This window comes from Aspergillus tubingensis (assembly GCF_013340325.1).
Source record: "Aspergillus tubingensis WU-2223L DNA, scaffold_13, whole genome shotgun sequence".
Classification (NCBI taxonomy): Eukaryota; Fungi; Ascomycota; class Eurotiomycetes; order Eurotiales; family Aspergillaceae; genus Aspergillus; species Aspergillus tubingensis.
Window position 1 is genome coordinate 213,812 of NW_023336287.1, and position 14,239 is coordinate 228,050.

Genomic DNA, 14,239 nt, shown 5'->3' on the forward strand with positions numbered 1-14,239 from the left:
TGGATAATTTCTTTTGCTTGATATGTGGACTACCGGGATCGCCTTTGCGTTGTGTGTTTATGAAACGGTCGTTGCATCAATTGTATGATACAACTAGCTTCATTAGCTAGAACATGCCTTCTCGCTTATATGCGCAAATTCCTTCTGCTCCCTATCGTACCAAACCCCATGTTTCCTCCATTCCTCATTGTCCGAGTACCGATCCAGATACCAGGTGATATTACCCCCGGAGAATTCTGCATCCACGAACCCACAGCCCAAGTACCCAAATCTATTTCCACTCCAATATTCGATCTCGTAATCACTCAATGTAGGAGTATTCAGTGCTTCGAAAAAGGCCAGCCGAGAGCCAGGCCAGATGGTTATCGGGCCATCAACCCTGCCCTGCTTGAACCAGCTGGAGCAAGGATCAGACCAACACGTCCGTGGGAAGTATGTCCGAGCGTGCTCGACAAAGTCACGCACTGCTGACTCCTTAGGACTGAGTCGCCGGATATGCTCTCTCCGCATACGCTTGACAATCTGGATGAAGTGGTTCGTCACGTGGGAGATAATGGGGAGAATGGACCCATGTGCCGCAGGCGTAAAGGGACCTCCGTACATGAAGTAGTTCGGGAATCCGTCGATGCTGACTGTCAAGTAACTGGTCGGAGCATCTTTCCATTTATCTGCCAGATTAACGCCGTCTAACCCGATGATCGGGTATCGGGGTCGAAACGATGTGTCGAATCCGGTGGCGCAGATGATGACGTCTACTTCATGTTCAGCTCCTGTTGCGGAGTCGATGAACCCTTTCGGTGTGATGGATTGAATTCGTTCCGTGAAGACGGTTGTCTTGTCGGAGGCGAGCGCTTCTAGGTAGCCTGTGCCGGGTGTTGGGCGTCGGCAGCCTACGTTGAAGGTCTTGGGGATTAGAGCGTCCTTCACGTAGGGTTTTGGTGCGAGTTTGTCGGACATGCTCTTGTAGGAGGACTGATGTTGGGTTAGTTTCTGGGGTTGATAGATTGGTAAAAGCACGTACAGCGTTCGCTTCGTCCGACTCAGCGGTGTTGCGGAGTGTGAGTTTGGCGCGTTGGTTGAGCTCATGCTCTACTGACTTGTGGTACCGGTGGTACATTTCGGGGTCTTTGTTGAAGTCGCTCTTCTGCTCTTGGGTATCTGTATTGCATTAGAGTTTATCTTCTGTGGCAGGCAATGCAACGTACAGTCAAAATTGCGACCGTCTTTCCCAGCGTAGCGTTGCGCAAAAGCAGCGGTGATCCAGATTGGGGTTCGCACCCAGGTGTAGAGGTGTGAGACATCGTTGAGGATTGAGGGAACGACTTGAACGCCTGAACTGCCCGATCCGATCACAGCTACGCGCTTGTCTTTCAGATCTAGCCCCTCGGGGTAGGCTGCTGTGTGGCACAGTGTTCCTTGGAAGGAGTGTAGTCCCGGCGTGTCCGGCCATTTCCAGGAGCTGCTCTGATGTCAGGAGGATGAATGCGAGGGGGAAGGGGATAAGACGCACTTGAGAAAGCCAGCTCCATTTATCAGGACATCGCATTCATCCTCCCACTCCTTCACGCACGGCGTATCTTGTTGCAGCTTGACCACCCATTTACTCTTTTCCTCGTTCCAAATTGCCGATACCACGCGGGTGTTTAGCGTGATATACTTCATCATGTCTTCTTCGACAACGATCTGCTTCAGATACTCCCAAATCTCCTTTGCACTCGAATAGAAACTCGACCAGTTTGGATTTGGACGCCACGGGAACGAATAGGCAATGCTAGGCACATCGCACGCACATCCTGGGTACCGATTCTCATACCAAGTACCCCCGATATCTGCGTTCTTCTCGTAGCACACGATCTCCACACCTAGTCCAGCTAGTGCCGATGGGGCATAATGGAGAAAGTCGATCCCCGATGCTCCCGCTCCCATCATGATTATCTTGAACGGTTTCCCCAGTGGAGGCTCGTTGATCAGATGACTGTAAACCGTATAGCCCCGGTCGGATGGTTTGTTGAGTTCGGCATGTTGGACGGGTCTAGTTACTGAGGCAGGATGAGGCCCCGGAGTATTGCTCCCAAGGCGACTATCCCCGGGTAGACCATACTTCTCGAACACCGGATTGGTTTGCACAGTCTGATCAATGGAGCCCATGTTTGTGGGGGTGAGTTACAAATCACTCGATGCTTGAATCAATTGAGTTGAGGGTGGAGACAATGAGCCAAACTTAGCTGGAGGACGTAGTGCGGGCGCACCGACGATCCAATATATAACCTGCCATCTGGCATTCAGTTATCACTATCCCTGTCACTCAGTAAGGCCTATCATGAGGGAAAATGACCGAGGTCTGGACTGTCGCGACAGGGTGCATTAGACTGTTCCTTACTGTGTGTACTTGATGGTTATCAGTGGACTCGAACCAAGCGTGGGGTTTGATGCTGCGAATCAGTGGGAGGGGCAAGTGAGGGGGTGGATGGCACAATTTTGGACCAAGTGGGTGGATGGATACGCGTGAGCCAATACGCGTTACACACTGGTTATCCTCGGTGAAACCACCCCATCCTTTGCATATATAGAGCGCACAAACCAGAGACGGTCGCAAATCCATCGTTTGGATATGCACGCTGCAGACATATCTGTTACTTGATATTTCAAGCCATCCGAGGCCAACCGCGAAATGCTCGAATTTCCAAAGTCCGACCGTACCGTTCGGGTGCGAATGGTCGACACCACCACTTTAATGACCGTCAACACCGGATTCCTCATACAACCAGTGCAGCCGGGCCATGAAATTTTGAACCTCACCGATGTTGCCTTTCTTATAGAACATGAGGCATCAAACCAGAAGGTCATGTTCGACCTCGGCACGCGTAAGGACTACTGGAACCTCCCTCCAGTGGTTCGCCAGCCTTTTGATCAAGCCATGAAAGCGGCGAGAGTAGACAAAGATGTCACTGAGATCCTTTGTGAGAAGGGCATCGAATTGCGCGATATTGGTAAGAATTCCGGTTTATATCCATACAGATTTTCCTCACAAGTGCTGACGGTTTAGGGTCTGTAATATGGTCTCACTACCACTGGGATCATATAGGAAACGTCGCTCTGTTTCCCCCAACCACCTCCTTGGTTGTAGGCCCCGGTTTCAAATCCCATCCTCATTTACTGCCTGGCTTCCCGGACGATGCTGAGTCTCCTGTGTCAGCGGATGCATTCGCTGAGAGAGACGTGGTTGAGCCTGACTTTGCAGACGGATTAACGATCGGAGGGTTTCGTGCACAAGATTTCTTTGGAGATGGTTCATTCTATTTGCTGGGTAAGTCAATCGATTACCCTGTGAGAAGTTGGAGCTGCTTACTGTATAACTAGACACACCTGGGCACTGCGTCGGTCACTTATGCGGTCTTGCCCGTACAACAGCTGACACCTTCGTCTTTCTTGGGGGTGACATCTGCCACTTCCCGGGCGTCATAAGACCGAACGCCAGGCTTCCATTCCCAGACAACATCCCGTCAGAGGCCTTGGACAAAGATCGTTTCTTTCCAAGTCCATGTCCCTGCAGCATTCTCACAAACAGCCACCCGATAGCCAAAGTTGACCCAAGACAAGAGCCCTTCTATGAGGTTTCCGGTTATGAAGGCAGCGCCTTTTTCGACGCGGAGGTTGCGCAGAAGTCTGTCACTAAACTGTTAGACTTTGAGGCATCTGAAAATGTTCTGATATGCATAGCCCATGATTCTGATTTGCTACTGCATCTCCCCACTTTTAATGACTCACCGTCCTCCGACCTCAATTCGTGGAAAGAAAAGGGTTGGAAGGAGAAGCTGCGCTGGGGATGGGTCAATGAGCTGCCTCGTGCTGGTCATCCGGGCAGGAAGCCACTTGTTGAAGGGTACTGGCGCGATGGTAAGATATGGGAGGAAGCAGTACAGACGCTTCGGCGCACGTCAGAGACGTAGACGTTCGATTCCCTGCGGGGGCATCATACATACGAAAATCCCCTTTAAAGCACCAAGGATCTCCGTTCTAGGTTCCGTAAGAGAAGGATGATTGAAGTGAGAGCGAAATTGCTTCCACCATACTACCTCTTCCAAGTTTTAGAGCCGAACCAATCATATCACGTTTCTCACATAGCTCTTGCAGGCGGCGAGAAGCACATCAGACATGGATTACTATATTTAATGCGTTTCCCTTTTATGCTGGTCGGGCTTTCCAAATATTTGGTTGAGAACACAATTTGAGTGTTCTTTCTTCACGAAACTGAAAATAGTCCGAAGACAAACTTTAAGCATATGCGTTTGCATTAACCAGAAGCTAACAGAATCAGCCATGGCGGGCCCTCAAAATCCATGTCGCTAACACTATTTCTTTACTTGCTCTTCATCCCTTTTATCCTCAATTCCTTTTTATCAATCCTCACTTTCACTTCATAATCGTTTATCACCGCTGTTAATACTTTATATTAGACTTCACTTGTATCCCCCTTTGTCAGAGATGTCATCGAAAGACACCCTTCCTCTGTTCCTCCACGATCTCAAAGACTCTGGACAGTACAGTGACCTCAAGATTGAGTGTGAAGGAGAAGAATTTCATGTGCACAAAGCCATCGTCTGTTCCCAGTCTGAGATCCTATCTCATAAATACAAAGACGCGTCTGAGGTGAGGCGACACTTTAATAAAGCGGCCATATGGAGCTGATAATAATCCTACAGGATGCTCCTGAGGCAGTCATTCAAATTAAGGGACATAATACCACGACAGTGAATCTGATGATTGAGTTCCTATACTCCGGAGATTATGCGATTCCAGATAAAGGTACGAGGACATGTAAAATCCTCGGTCATTTATCTCTGCTAACACACGATTGACTAGAACTCCCTCAAGAGAGTGAGCTAAGCATCTCGGCAGACGCTTCAAAGAAGCCCAGTACAGCGGAAAGACTGCGCCCCCATATCTACGTCTACTATATTGCGGACGAATACCAATTGCAAGACCTGAAAAACAAGGCAGCAAATCACATAGAGTCCGCGACTAAAATGGCTTGGAATCCGAAAGGGTTCGTTGAGTTTGTCAAGGAAGTGTTCGAACAAGCTGATACAATGATACGCCAGAAGCTATCTAAACTCATTAGTGAACATATTGACGACTTTTGCCAGACCGAAGTGCTGGAGAAGCTCATCGATGACAATTTGGGCAGATGCGTGATCATGGCCATGAAGGCAAGGTATGAGTGGACACAGCCACAGTTGATGGTTACTCAGGAATGCCTGACAACAACAAACAGAACAGTGGAGAGTTTGAAGGCACAGGTAGAGATGCTGCAGAAGAAGATCTGTAGTATGAAGGCTGGTGTAGAGCAAGGCCACAATCTGCTTCATGACACAACGACTTGCCGCCATTGCGGTATGATGTTTCTTGGCCGGCTTGTATGCAAAGGTGCTTTTGAAGATGGCTATTTTCTACGTTGCAGTCGATGCCGAACCAAACATCATTAGGTTGGCCCACTGACTCCATCCTTGAATACAAAATTATTGTTGCTAACATGTAGGAGAACCAGATAATGATACTTATTTGCATACATGCCCCAGATGCTCCTGACGCCTTTGACTTTTGAACTTCTCTAGAGCAAGCACTTTGCTTCCTGCCTGATCACGAGCAGCCATTTGGCACGTTTCATGTAGTTGTGAGAAAGCAGGACGCACCGGTGCAGACGGCCATCATCATTCGCATCGTCAGGCCATGTATTGCAGCGAACTTGATAGTGTATCAGCACGTCACATTAGCATAGAACGACTTGAATCGGACGATGATCATGGAAACCTTCTTATCAGTGCACGGCAGCCTCTGAATTGTCTTGACAGTTTGAGCATAGGGGAATGGAACCTTAGCACTATGTATTCTGAATTGACCAAACCTCAATATTCAATTAAGTTTCCTTGATTAGGTAGTTCATGGGACCAGGAGCTCTATAGCTCGGTATCATCGAGGTTTCTCTTGAATTTTCAGCTGGTCCATTGGATAACCAACAGGAACGCTTATCAGCTGGCCACCCCCAATCGCTACCACCCCGCACGATAATGCAACCCAGGACTTGTTAGTGTCTTCCCTAAATTAGCGCCGCACAAATCCATGACTACAATAGGGTGCGAGGATTATCTATCCCGCTGGTGTGATTTGATCTCCTGCTGTTTCCCTTTGAGGATAGCGCACTGACTGCTGCTTGCCTTATCGTCCTTCAATTCTGTCTATAGATATCTCTACTAGCACGCTTTTCGAATACTGCACCGACTTCACTAAAAAGATCCTTTTATCTAGAACAATGTTAGGACTCTGGTGTGCTGGTATTGTTATTCTTCTTTATTTTCTTTATCAACGATTGTCGAGTCCCATTTCTAAACTCCCTGGTCCTTGGTATACCAAGTTTACAAGTCTGGTTATCAAGTACCATGAGTTTTCAGCTAGTCGTCGGGTGTTTATCCATCAGCTGCACAAACAGTATGGCACTATTGTGCGGATAGCGCCGAACGAGGTCTCCTTTGCATCTTTGGATGCCATTCGAGAGATTTACGCGTCGGGCGGTAGTGGCTATGATAAGACGGAATTATATGACCTCTTTCGCCAGTTTGGGATCAAGTAGGTCGCGCATATGTGGCCTTCTCCAGATACTAATCATTTCCAGGACCATGTTCTCTACACTCGACAAGCAGACGGTAGGCTATTCATATCAGAATTAGGCCTCATCGACTGATCTTTCAAAGCATAGTGAGCGAAAGAGACAATTAGCCGATCGATATGCCATGTCCAATATTCTGCGAGAACATCATGTGTCGGCGATCCGAGATAGCGCTAAAGCGTTCGCATCCAAGTGTGCTGCTGTGGCGAAGAGTGTAGATGTCTATGTATGTGACGAATTTAGATCAGACTAGGCCATGCTAACTTGCATAGGTATATCTACACTGCTATGCACTTGACTGCGTAACACACTTCATGTTTAGTCCTAGCGGATTGAAATCTCTGACCGATGAGAATGACTTTGAGCTGATGGAGGAAATGACATACCATAACAGCTTACAGAGTATGTTGCTTTCTGTGCGATAAAGGACCTACTAACAGATGTAGAAAACCTACTTCCTTACTACCTGCCACATCTCGCTCCATACTTTCCTTCTTGGCTACTACCCCGTCGGGCCCCTAAATCCAACGCATACGTCCATAGAGTCACGGCCCAGACAAGTCCAGACGAGTACAGTCTCCTTGCTCGTCTCTTGCGAAAGGATTCGTCCATTTCCAGGTCACAAGCAGCAGCAGAATGCAAAGACCACATGGCGGCAGGAATCGACACAACAGGCGATGGCTTGTGCTTTTTGATGTGGGAGTTGTCGCAACCGCACAACTTTCGATTTCAAGACCGCCTTTATGAGGAGCTTCGCTCGGCACCAGAAGGTACGCACATTGATCGATTGCCGTACCTCGATGCTGTAATCAAGGAGGCCTTGCGCTGTGCGCCGCCAATCCCCATGTCATTCCCTCGTTATGTGCCAAGCGGTGGTAGAACAATTGAGGGGACCTTCATCCCCGAGGGAACCATCGTCAGCTGCCAGCCGTACACCGTGCATCGCCTCGACACAAAGGTATTTCCGGATCCAGATACTTTCAATCCGGATCGTTGGATGGAGGAAGATGGCATCAACGAGCGCAACCGACTATTCTTCGCCTTTAGCACCGGAGGGAGAGGCTGCACTGGAAGAAAGTAAGTTGCATTATTATCTTCGTGACTTTGGGTCTAACCTTTGAAAGCCTGGCGACTGTTGAGATGAAGATCCTTCTCCAAGAAGTTTATTCTCGGTTTCAGACGACGGTAGCTCCGGACATGACTAGCTCCATGGAGATTGACGACCAAATCATCTCGTCTCGACCGAAGGGACAGAAGTGCAAGCTCGTTTTCACTCCTCGTGAGATATGAGATCAATTTGCAGAAGACATAAGGTCTTGAAGTCCATGAATATTGGCATCAGCACGTCATCGGTGGTTATTCCTACGCAGGCACGGACAGCCGTGAGGGGTGGAGATATCCGGTCCGCTTCTGATGCGGGGTAAGCAGATCAGGGGCGACCGCTAAGAGATGAAGTCAGAAGTAGCCATCGATGAATCCAATTATCGGCTATTTGCACCGGCATTTGCTTCAAAAACACTATGAACTTTGTGTCCACTGTATCATTGGTAATTGGTACCAAATACAGAGCTCAGAGGACCGAGGTTTGGCCTCCGAAAAGCAGACGTCTGCATCTTCTATAAGTACTAGCAACATCATCGATAACAATCCAGCATAATGGCTGTCAATCTGGATCACTTTATATTATATCCATTTATAACTCAATAAAAGCCTCGTCAATACCATGCACATGTCTTCCCTCTCTAACTGGGCCACGGTAGCCCTCCAGGCCCTTCTTCTATTTTCTCCCAACATTCCCGTAGCTACTTCCTCACCATCTCCCCCAGACCTATCATTCCTATACACGGCCTACGTTGAATGCGAATCAAGTCTCATGAGCTCTCCCGGACCTCACGGTGTGCGACGTACAATTCCAATCGTGGGTGGAAACTTCACTGGTCCTAATCTATCCGGTAGCCTACATCCTGTACCCAATACCTTCACATCAATTACTAACATTCTTTAACAGGCAAGATTCTCGACGTCGGCGCCGACTGGGGCCTGGTCGATCCCCAAACCGGCATCTTCAGCGCAGACACCCGATACAACTTCCGGACAGATGATGGCGAGAATATCTTCCTTCAGACATCTGGACCGAAGTCGCCCAGTGGACAGCTACACCTTCGACTGGTGTTTGAGACAGGTAGTCGGAAGTATTACTGGTTGAATAATGTTGTTGGTATGTTGGATTCAGCAGTCTTTCGAGAGTAGGGGGGAGGGGGATTTTGATGGATGGGGTACGCTAACATGATGAGTAGCTATCGGCATTCTTACCAATGTGGCCGAGACGGCTAATACTAGTCTGCTCAGGATTGATGCTTGGAATGTGAGTTAATTGGAATGATTCTTGGTTGTTTGTGGGATGCTGACGAAGGTTTGAATGCAGATGGCTACGGATTGGAATTCGACGAGTTTTGTGAATCCGAGTACGACTACTACTTCTGGTTGAAAGAGTCCGAATAGATCGGTCGATATATTACCGGGATTCTGGTATTATTGTTGAGCCTGCTGGGGAGATAAGGTCAATCGAAGAAGGCTTGCTGCCATGCTCGAATTTGGCTGTATACCTATAAGAAGGGAAGTAAACGGAGATTCGATAACCTCAAACCATTACTTCAAACCAGCTACCTATTATGTGCAATAAGATGCTTCGTATTTACACGTAAAAACTGGAATTCTCTCACCCGCGGAGCTGATATGGCAGTGTCGCCGAATTCGGCGGTGCTCGGCCGACGCCGTGCGGGGTAAGTTAGCGATAGCGTCGAACTACTCAGTCTAGCCGACACACTCAACCAAGGTCCTCATATGTGTCATTCTCTTCCCTCGTTAACTGCACCCTCTTGCTCCTGAAGCTCTACTTTTAACTATTCATCACTAATTTCATACCATGGCTGCTGAAAACCCTCCCTCGCAGAGCCGTCTTTCGACGCGGATTTCCATCCGCTGGGTGCCCGAGCCCGCCTTCGAAAATACCGACACAATAGTCATGTCGGTCGCAGGCTGGTACGTCGACCTGCGCGTTGACAAGGCCTCCGGGGATATCGACTGGGCTATTGCGGGCCAGAGAGTTGTCGATGATGCGGATTCTAGTATGATTGTTTCGAGCTAATCTTGTTCGTTGAGAGACTAACGGTTATAGGTCGGGTGTCGTTCACCCATGAACTCGACTCTAGGAATTCGTTTGACGCGGTTGATTGCGGTACATTTTCCGCTCTTCCTAATGGCGATGATCTTGAGAAGGGCGAAATGCCTCGTGCCGACCTACCTGGCTCCCCGATCGCAGAGTATGAGGAGGTCTGGCGTGAGTTGAAATTTCGGGAGGGCCCCGAGGGCCCCAACACGGGTGTTTCATGGGTCCTTGAGTCGAAGCAGAAACCCCTGGAGGAAGGGGAGGAGGCTGAAGTGGAGAGGACTTTCCTTGGGAGAATTTGGGGTACGTATCTGGCTCTGCACCAGGTTCAGATACATACTCGTCCCCGGGGTTCATCTACGACAATCGTTGAAGAGGGACGGGAAGTCAGTGCTAGGAGGGAAGAATGGGACTCTGCTTCCGGTTGGCAGCTCAAGTACTCCATCGGTCCCGCCGGAGCTCAACTACCTTCAACGAACCAAATTCTCGGGGATAGCTCGTGGCAAACTGGCCAGACAGTTATACTTTCAGGAAAAGAATACATCGTCAAAGGGTTCGAAAGAATAGTCTAAGGTGCGTCACGTTCGTCTATATACTCATTACTCTATATTATATACAAGTGATGGTTGCTTACAGCTCGTTGCTCAGGACGTAGCGGTAGCGGGCCTTGCCAGCGTCCATCTCCACAACGGCCTTGTTGGCGTCCTTCATGGAGCGCTCCTCGATCCAGGGCTGGACCTTCTTCTCGGCAGCCAGGGCAAGCATCTCACGGATCTCGTTGGGGCCTCCGATGAGGGAACCTCCCAGCTTGGCACGCTTGCCGATCAAAGCGAAAGCAGGGATCTCAAGGGCACCGTCCTCGGGAGCACCGACCTGGACGAAGCAACCGTCGAGGTCGAGCAGAGTGGCGTAGTCCACCATGGGCATCTGCAAATGTTAGATTTGAGTGCGATACAGATGCGTTGAAGAGACATACCTTGGAGGAAGAGACGGTAGAGACAATGAGGTCAAGGGAGCGGGCGTTGTTCTTGGCCCAGTCGGCATCGTCATCAGTGGCGATGTAGGCGTCAGCGCCGAGCTTCAGAGCATCCTCCTTCTTGTTGTTCTTGCGAGAGATGGCAACGACCTTGTCGGCGCCAAGGGCCTTGGCGAACATGATACCGAAGTGACCGAGACCACCAACACCAATGATACCGACACGCTTGCCGGGAGCGCAGCCGTAGTGCCTCAGGGGAGAGTACACGGTGATACCACCGCAAAGCATGGGTGCAGCCTGGGCGGAGGGGATGGCGTCGGGGATCTTGACAACGAAGCGAGAGGGAGAGCGGTGGTACAGGGAGTAACCGCCGTAGGACTTGCCGCCGTTCTGGTAGACGCCGTTGTAGGTGCCAACCATGGAGTGGCGGCAGTACTGCTCAAGACCAGAGGCGCACTCCTCGCAGTCACCGTTGCGGCCACGGCAAGAGTCACTCTGAGCACCAACACCAACACGGTCTCCAACCTTGATATCACCCTCGGCCTGGGAACCAACGCGAACAGCGACACCGACGATTTCGTGACCGACACAGCAGGGGTACATGGTGGGGCCCTACATCTTGTTAGCTTGCAGTCAAAGGATGGAGTGAACGAGCATGCATACCCAACCGCTTCTGAGAGTGTGCAAGTCGGATCCGCAGATACCGCAGTGGGTGACCTTGATGTCAACATCGGACTCCTCCCAGGGCTTGGGCTCGAACTCCTGCCAGACCATGTTGCCGACGGAGTTCTTGTCAAGGCCCATCCAGCCCTCAAACTTGTAATCGGAAGCAGCCATTTTGATTGAGTGTTTGAATATGGAGATTATGATTATCCACGGAGTATGATTGTCGATTCCCCAGGGGTACTCTTGGACTTTATATATACGGATCACTTGCAACCAGGACAACGGAACAACGGGACAAGATTAGAAATCGAGCAGACTCTGGTCCACTTTTGATTCATGCGTGACGAGGGTGGAGACATGTTCCGTCCGAAGCCCATTCGATGACATACGATGATACGACAGTGATCTTGGGTCGACCCTGAATGGGTTACGACATCGGATTTACACGCCCCTTAATGGCCGGTAAGCGTACCTGAAAGCTTACCAGCGATCATGCAGCTGGCGCAGTTCGCCGCAATCGAAGATTTTTCAGCATGAAGCTTCCTGCCACGGGGCAACGGCATGGAATTTGGTTGAGGAGTCTCATTGGGTCCAGTTAGTAAGGGACCCATCGCATGGTGATGAGTTCCAATGTTCGGGATGGGGTTCCATGGACCTGGTGCGGCTAACGGCAGTCTGCTTACGGCCCACTCGTGTGCAGCGGAGTTAAGCATAAGATGCTGACAGGTCTTCCTTCACAACAATACAACGATCAATCGTCCATTTATCTAGAGGATCTTGATATACATCTTCTGTATGTGATTACAATTCTAACATATCTCAATTTTTCGCCTTTCCGACCGTGAAAATGGCATCAATGGCTTTATAGACGCGCCGGTGACCGATGATATCTCCGGCGCTTACACCCGCCGGCGTTAACAAAACGTTGGGCTAGTGCCGATCTTTCTCCGGCCACGGAAGGTGAGCCAGCCGCGGCATCCTGAGATTCCGGACTTCCAATTCCACGATTCGAAACTTCTAGAGCCTGAGCCACCCGAGCGGTCAGCCCGTGGGATTGCTGTCAGCGGGCCGCCACATGCTGTTCCGCTGTGTGCTCCAATAATAGTGTATTGGTGGTATGACTGGAAAGCTTGTTGTGCCTATTCATTGGAAACTAGCCACTGGAAAAGTTAGATTGGAAATTTAGATTGGACTTGAGGCGGACTGGAATGCTCCATGACATCATTCTCGTCTGATAAATGCTGGGCCGGAGATATCCGTCGCACTCCAGATGGAGTCAGTCAAGCTGACGGCTGACAGCGTTAGCTACGAGCCGAGTCCGGGGTTACTGTTCGATGGATGACAGACTGGATGATTTGTGGCCACTTGCCAGTATGTTCTAGACAATCGCCGATGCTAAGCCGTGGGTAGTGGATTTGGAGGTATCAGTAGTAATGATATAACTCTGCTGCTACAAGTCCAGTATGTCTGCACAGAATAACTTATACATACGTCCATCACGTAGTAGTCCCCAATGAAAACCCTGAAAACCACCATCAAACCATTATCGTCTCCCTCATTCCATCAACAGTAAACTCAACACACGATACAATACGTCGTCACCAACAGCCTGCGTACTCAATTCACAACCACCGCCTCCCTCACCAAAAAATAATGCGTCGTCGGCTCAGTTCCCCCAAACTGCTCATACTCCACCGTAATCTCATCCACAACCCTGAACCCATGATTCAAATACACCTTCAACCCCGCCGGCTCAGACATCACATACGTCTTGATGCCGTACTGATCCGCCACGCGTAGTCCACTCTGCACAAGCATACTTCCTACCCCTTGTCTCCAGTAGTCGGGGTGAGTGGTGAGGTATTCCAAGGCTATGTAGATCATATTGTCATTAGCTTACCATAATATATCATTCCACCACTTGTGGTCAATAGATAGGAGAAAGAAATAGAAGAATTCATACTTAATACCTCCTCACCCCCCACCACATCCCTCAACACCCTCTCCTCAACCTCCTCTAACGGAGTCCCTCGAAACTCTAGCAACCCATCGCTTTTCATTCCCTTGACTCTGCCCTTTTCGTCGCTTCCGAGATCATACATCTTTCTGAATTGTTCTTTCTCCTGGGCAGATGGCTCGGGTACTTGTGCGGACGGCCATACGTCGTCTCGGTTGGAGAGAGAAGGAGGGAGAGTCCATCGCGCGTAGCTGATTACTCTCTCTTCACTACCTTCGTCAGTATGCTCCACGTTCTCGGTCCCTGTTCCGGGGGTAGTGCTGGTAAGGACAACTTCATGTCTCCGGACATCCCGCGCTGTACTCAGCGTATGAGGGAGACGGGACGCAGTCGAGGAAATGATGGATGATGGAGTGGTGGAGGGCGTGAAGAGGAAGGCCCAGTGTGGGTCTGTGAGGCGAGAGAGGATCATGGTTTCTGCTAGGGTGCGGGAGTGGGAAGGGTGCGCGGGGTGGAGGGTGTATTTTTGTGGCATTTTGGGTGGGCTTTTGTGTAGATGGGAGTGGTGTGTGTGTTGTGATGTGGTAGTGGTGGTGGTGATGGTGGTACAGAGTTGTTTGTATAGGAAGGATGTGGGATGAAGACAGGTGGTCTTTGGGATATGATGATGCTTATCGGGTGGTGATATTGCAGGATTGTCGGTGTGGTGCTTTGTCCATGGTAGTGCTTATTCTATGGATGATCTATGAGATGAGGGTGGTGGGTGTAGAGATATTAACTTTGATAATTATAGTAAAAAATTTGGTT

The 14,239-nt window shown here is 49.7% G+C and overlaps 8 protein-coding genes across 8 annotated transcripts; 5 read left to right on the forward strand and 3 right to left on the reverse strand.

Moving 5' to 3' along the window:
• Positions 1-102: 102 nt before the first annotated feature.
• On the reverse strand, positions 103-2,148 carry AtWU_10370 (flavin-containing monooxygenase; the record flags this gene model as incomplete). Its single annotated transcript, XM_035505474.1, has 4 exons — positions 103-972; positions 1,022-1,158; positions 1,206-1,459; positions 1,511-2,148. 4 exons carry the CDS (start codon positions 2,146-2,148, stop codon positions 103-105), a joined length of 1,899 nt encoding a protein of 632 aa, XP_035361367.1.
• Positions 2,149-2,671: 523 nt separating this feature from the next.
• Positions 2,672-3,950, forward strand: AtWU_10371 (MBL fold metallo-hydrolase; the record flags this gene model as incomplete). The annotated part of the gene is made up of 3 exons (XM_035505475.1): positions 2,672-2,990; positions 3,047-3,307; positions 3,361-3,950. The coding sequence occupies 3 exons, from the start codon at positions 2,672-2,674 to the stop codon at positions 3,948-3,950; spliced, it is 1,170 nt and encodes a 389-aa protein (XP_035361368.1).
• A 535-nt stretch (positions 3,951-4,485) lies between these two features.
• Positions 4,486-5,552, forward strand: AtWU_10372 (BTB/POZ domain-containing protein; the record flags this gene model as incomplete). The annotated part of the gene is made up of 6 exons (XM_035505476.1): positions 4,486-4,650; positions 4,704-4,806; positions 4,864-5,215; positions 5,276-5,394; positions 5,462-5,486; positions 5,549-5,552. The coding sequence occupies 6 exons, from the start codon at positions 4,486-4,488 to the stop codon at positions 5,550-5,552; spliced, it is 768 nt and encodes a 255-aa protein (XP_035361369.1).
• Positions 5,553-6,310: 758 nt separating this feature from the next.
• On the forward strand, positions 6,311-7,954 carry AtWU_10373 (cytochrome P450; the record flags this gene model as incomplete). Its single annotated transcript, XM_035505477.1, has 6 exons — positions 6,311-6,624; positions 6,671-6,701; positions 6,750-6,890; positions 6,937-7,066; positions 7,111-7,741; positions 7,789-7,954. The coding sequence occupies 6 exons, from the start codon at positions 6,311-6,313 to the stop codon at positions 7,952-7,954; spliced, it is 1,413 nt and encodes a 470-aa protein (XP_035361370.1).
• A 433-nt stretch (positions 7,955-8,387) lies between these two features.
• On the forward strand, positions 8,388-9,152 carry AtWU_10374 (DUF3237 domain-containing protein; the record flags this gene model as incomplete). The annotated part of the gene is made up of 4 exons (XM_035505478.1): positions 8,388-8,616; positions 8,673-8,882; positions 8,962-9,029; positions 9,090-9,152. The coding sequence occupies 4 exons, from the start codon at positions 8,388-8,390 to the stop codon at positions 9,150-9,152; spliced, it is 570 nt and encodes a 189-aa protein (XP_035361371.1).
• A 438-nt stretch (positions 9,153-9,590) lies between these two features.
• AtWU_10375 (uncharacterized protein) lies at positions 9,591-10,405 on the forward strand (the record flags this gene model as incomplete). Its single annotated transcript, XM_035505479.1, has 2 exons — positions 9,591-9,792; positions 9,843-10,405. 2 exons carry the CDS (start codon positions 9,591-9,593, stop codon positions 10,403-10,405), a joined length of 765 nt encoding a protein of 254 aa, XP_035361372.1.
• A 58-nt stretch (positions 10,406-10,463) lies between these two features.
• On the reverse strand, positions 10,464-11,646 carry AtWU_10376 (NAD(P)-dependent alcohol dehydrogenase; the record flags this gene model as incomplete). Its single annotated transcript, XM_035505480.1, has 3 exons — positions 10,464-10,760; positions 10,810-11,421; positions 11,473-11,646. The coding sequence occupies 3 exons, from the start codon at positions 11,644-11,646 to the stop codon at positions 10,464-10,466; spliced, it is 1,083 nt and encodes a 360-aa protein (XP_035361373.1).
• A 1,446-nt stretch (positions 11,647-13,092) lies between these two features.
• On the reverse strand, positions 13,093-13,967 carry AtWU_10377 (GNAT family N-acetyltransferase; the record flags this gene model as incomplete). The annotated part of the gene is made up of 2 exons (XM_035505481.1): positions 13,093-13,346; positions 13,439-13,967. The coding sequence occupies 2 exons, from the start codon at positions 13,965-13,967 to the stop codon at positions 13,093-13,095; spliced, it is 783 nt and encodes a 260-aa protein (XP_035361374.1).
• Between the last annotated feature and the right edge of the window lie 272 nt (positions 13,968-14,239).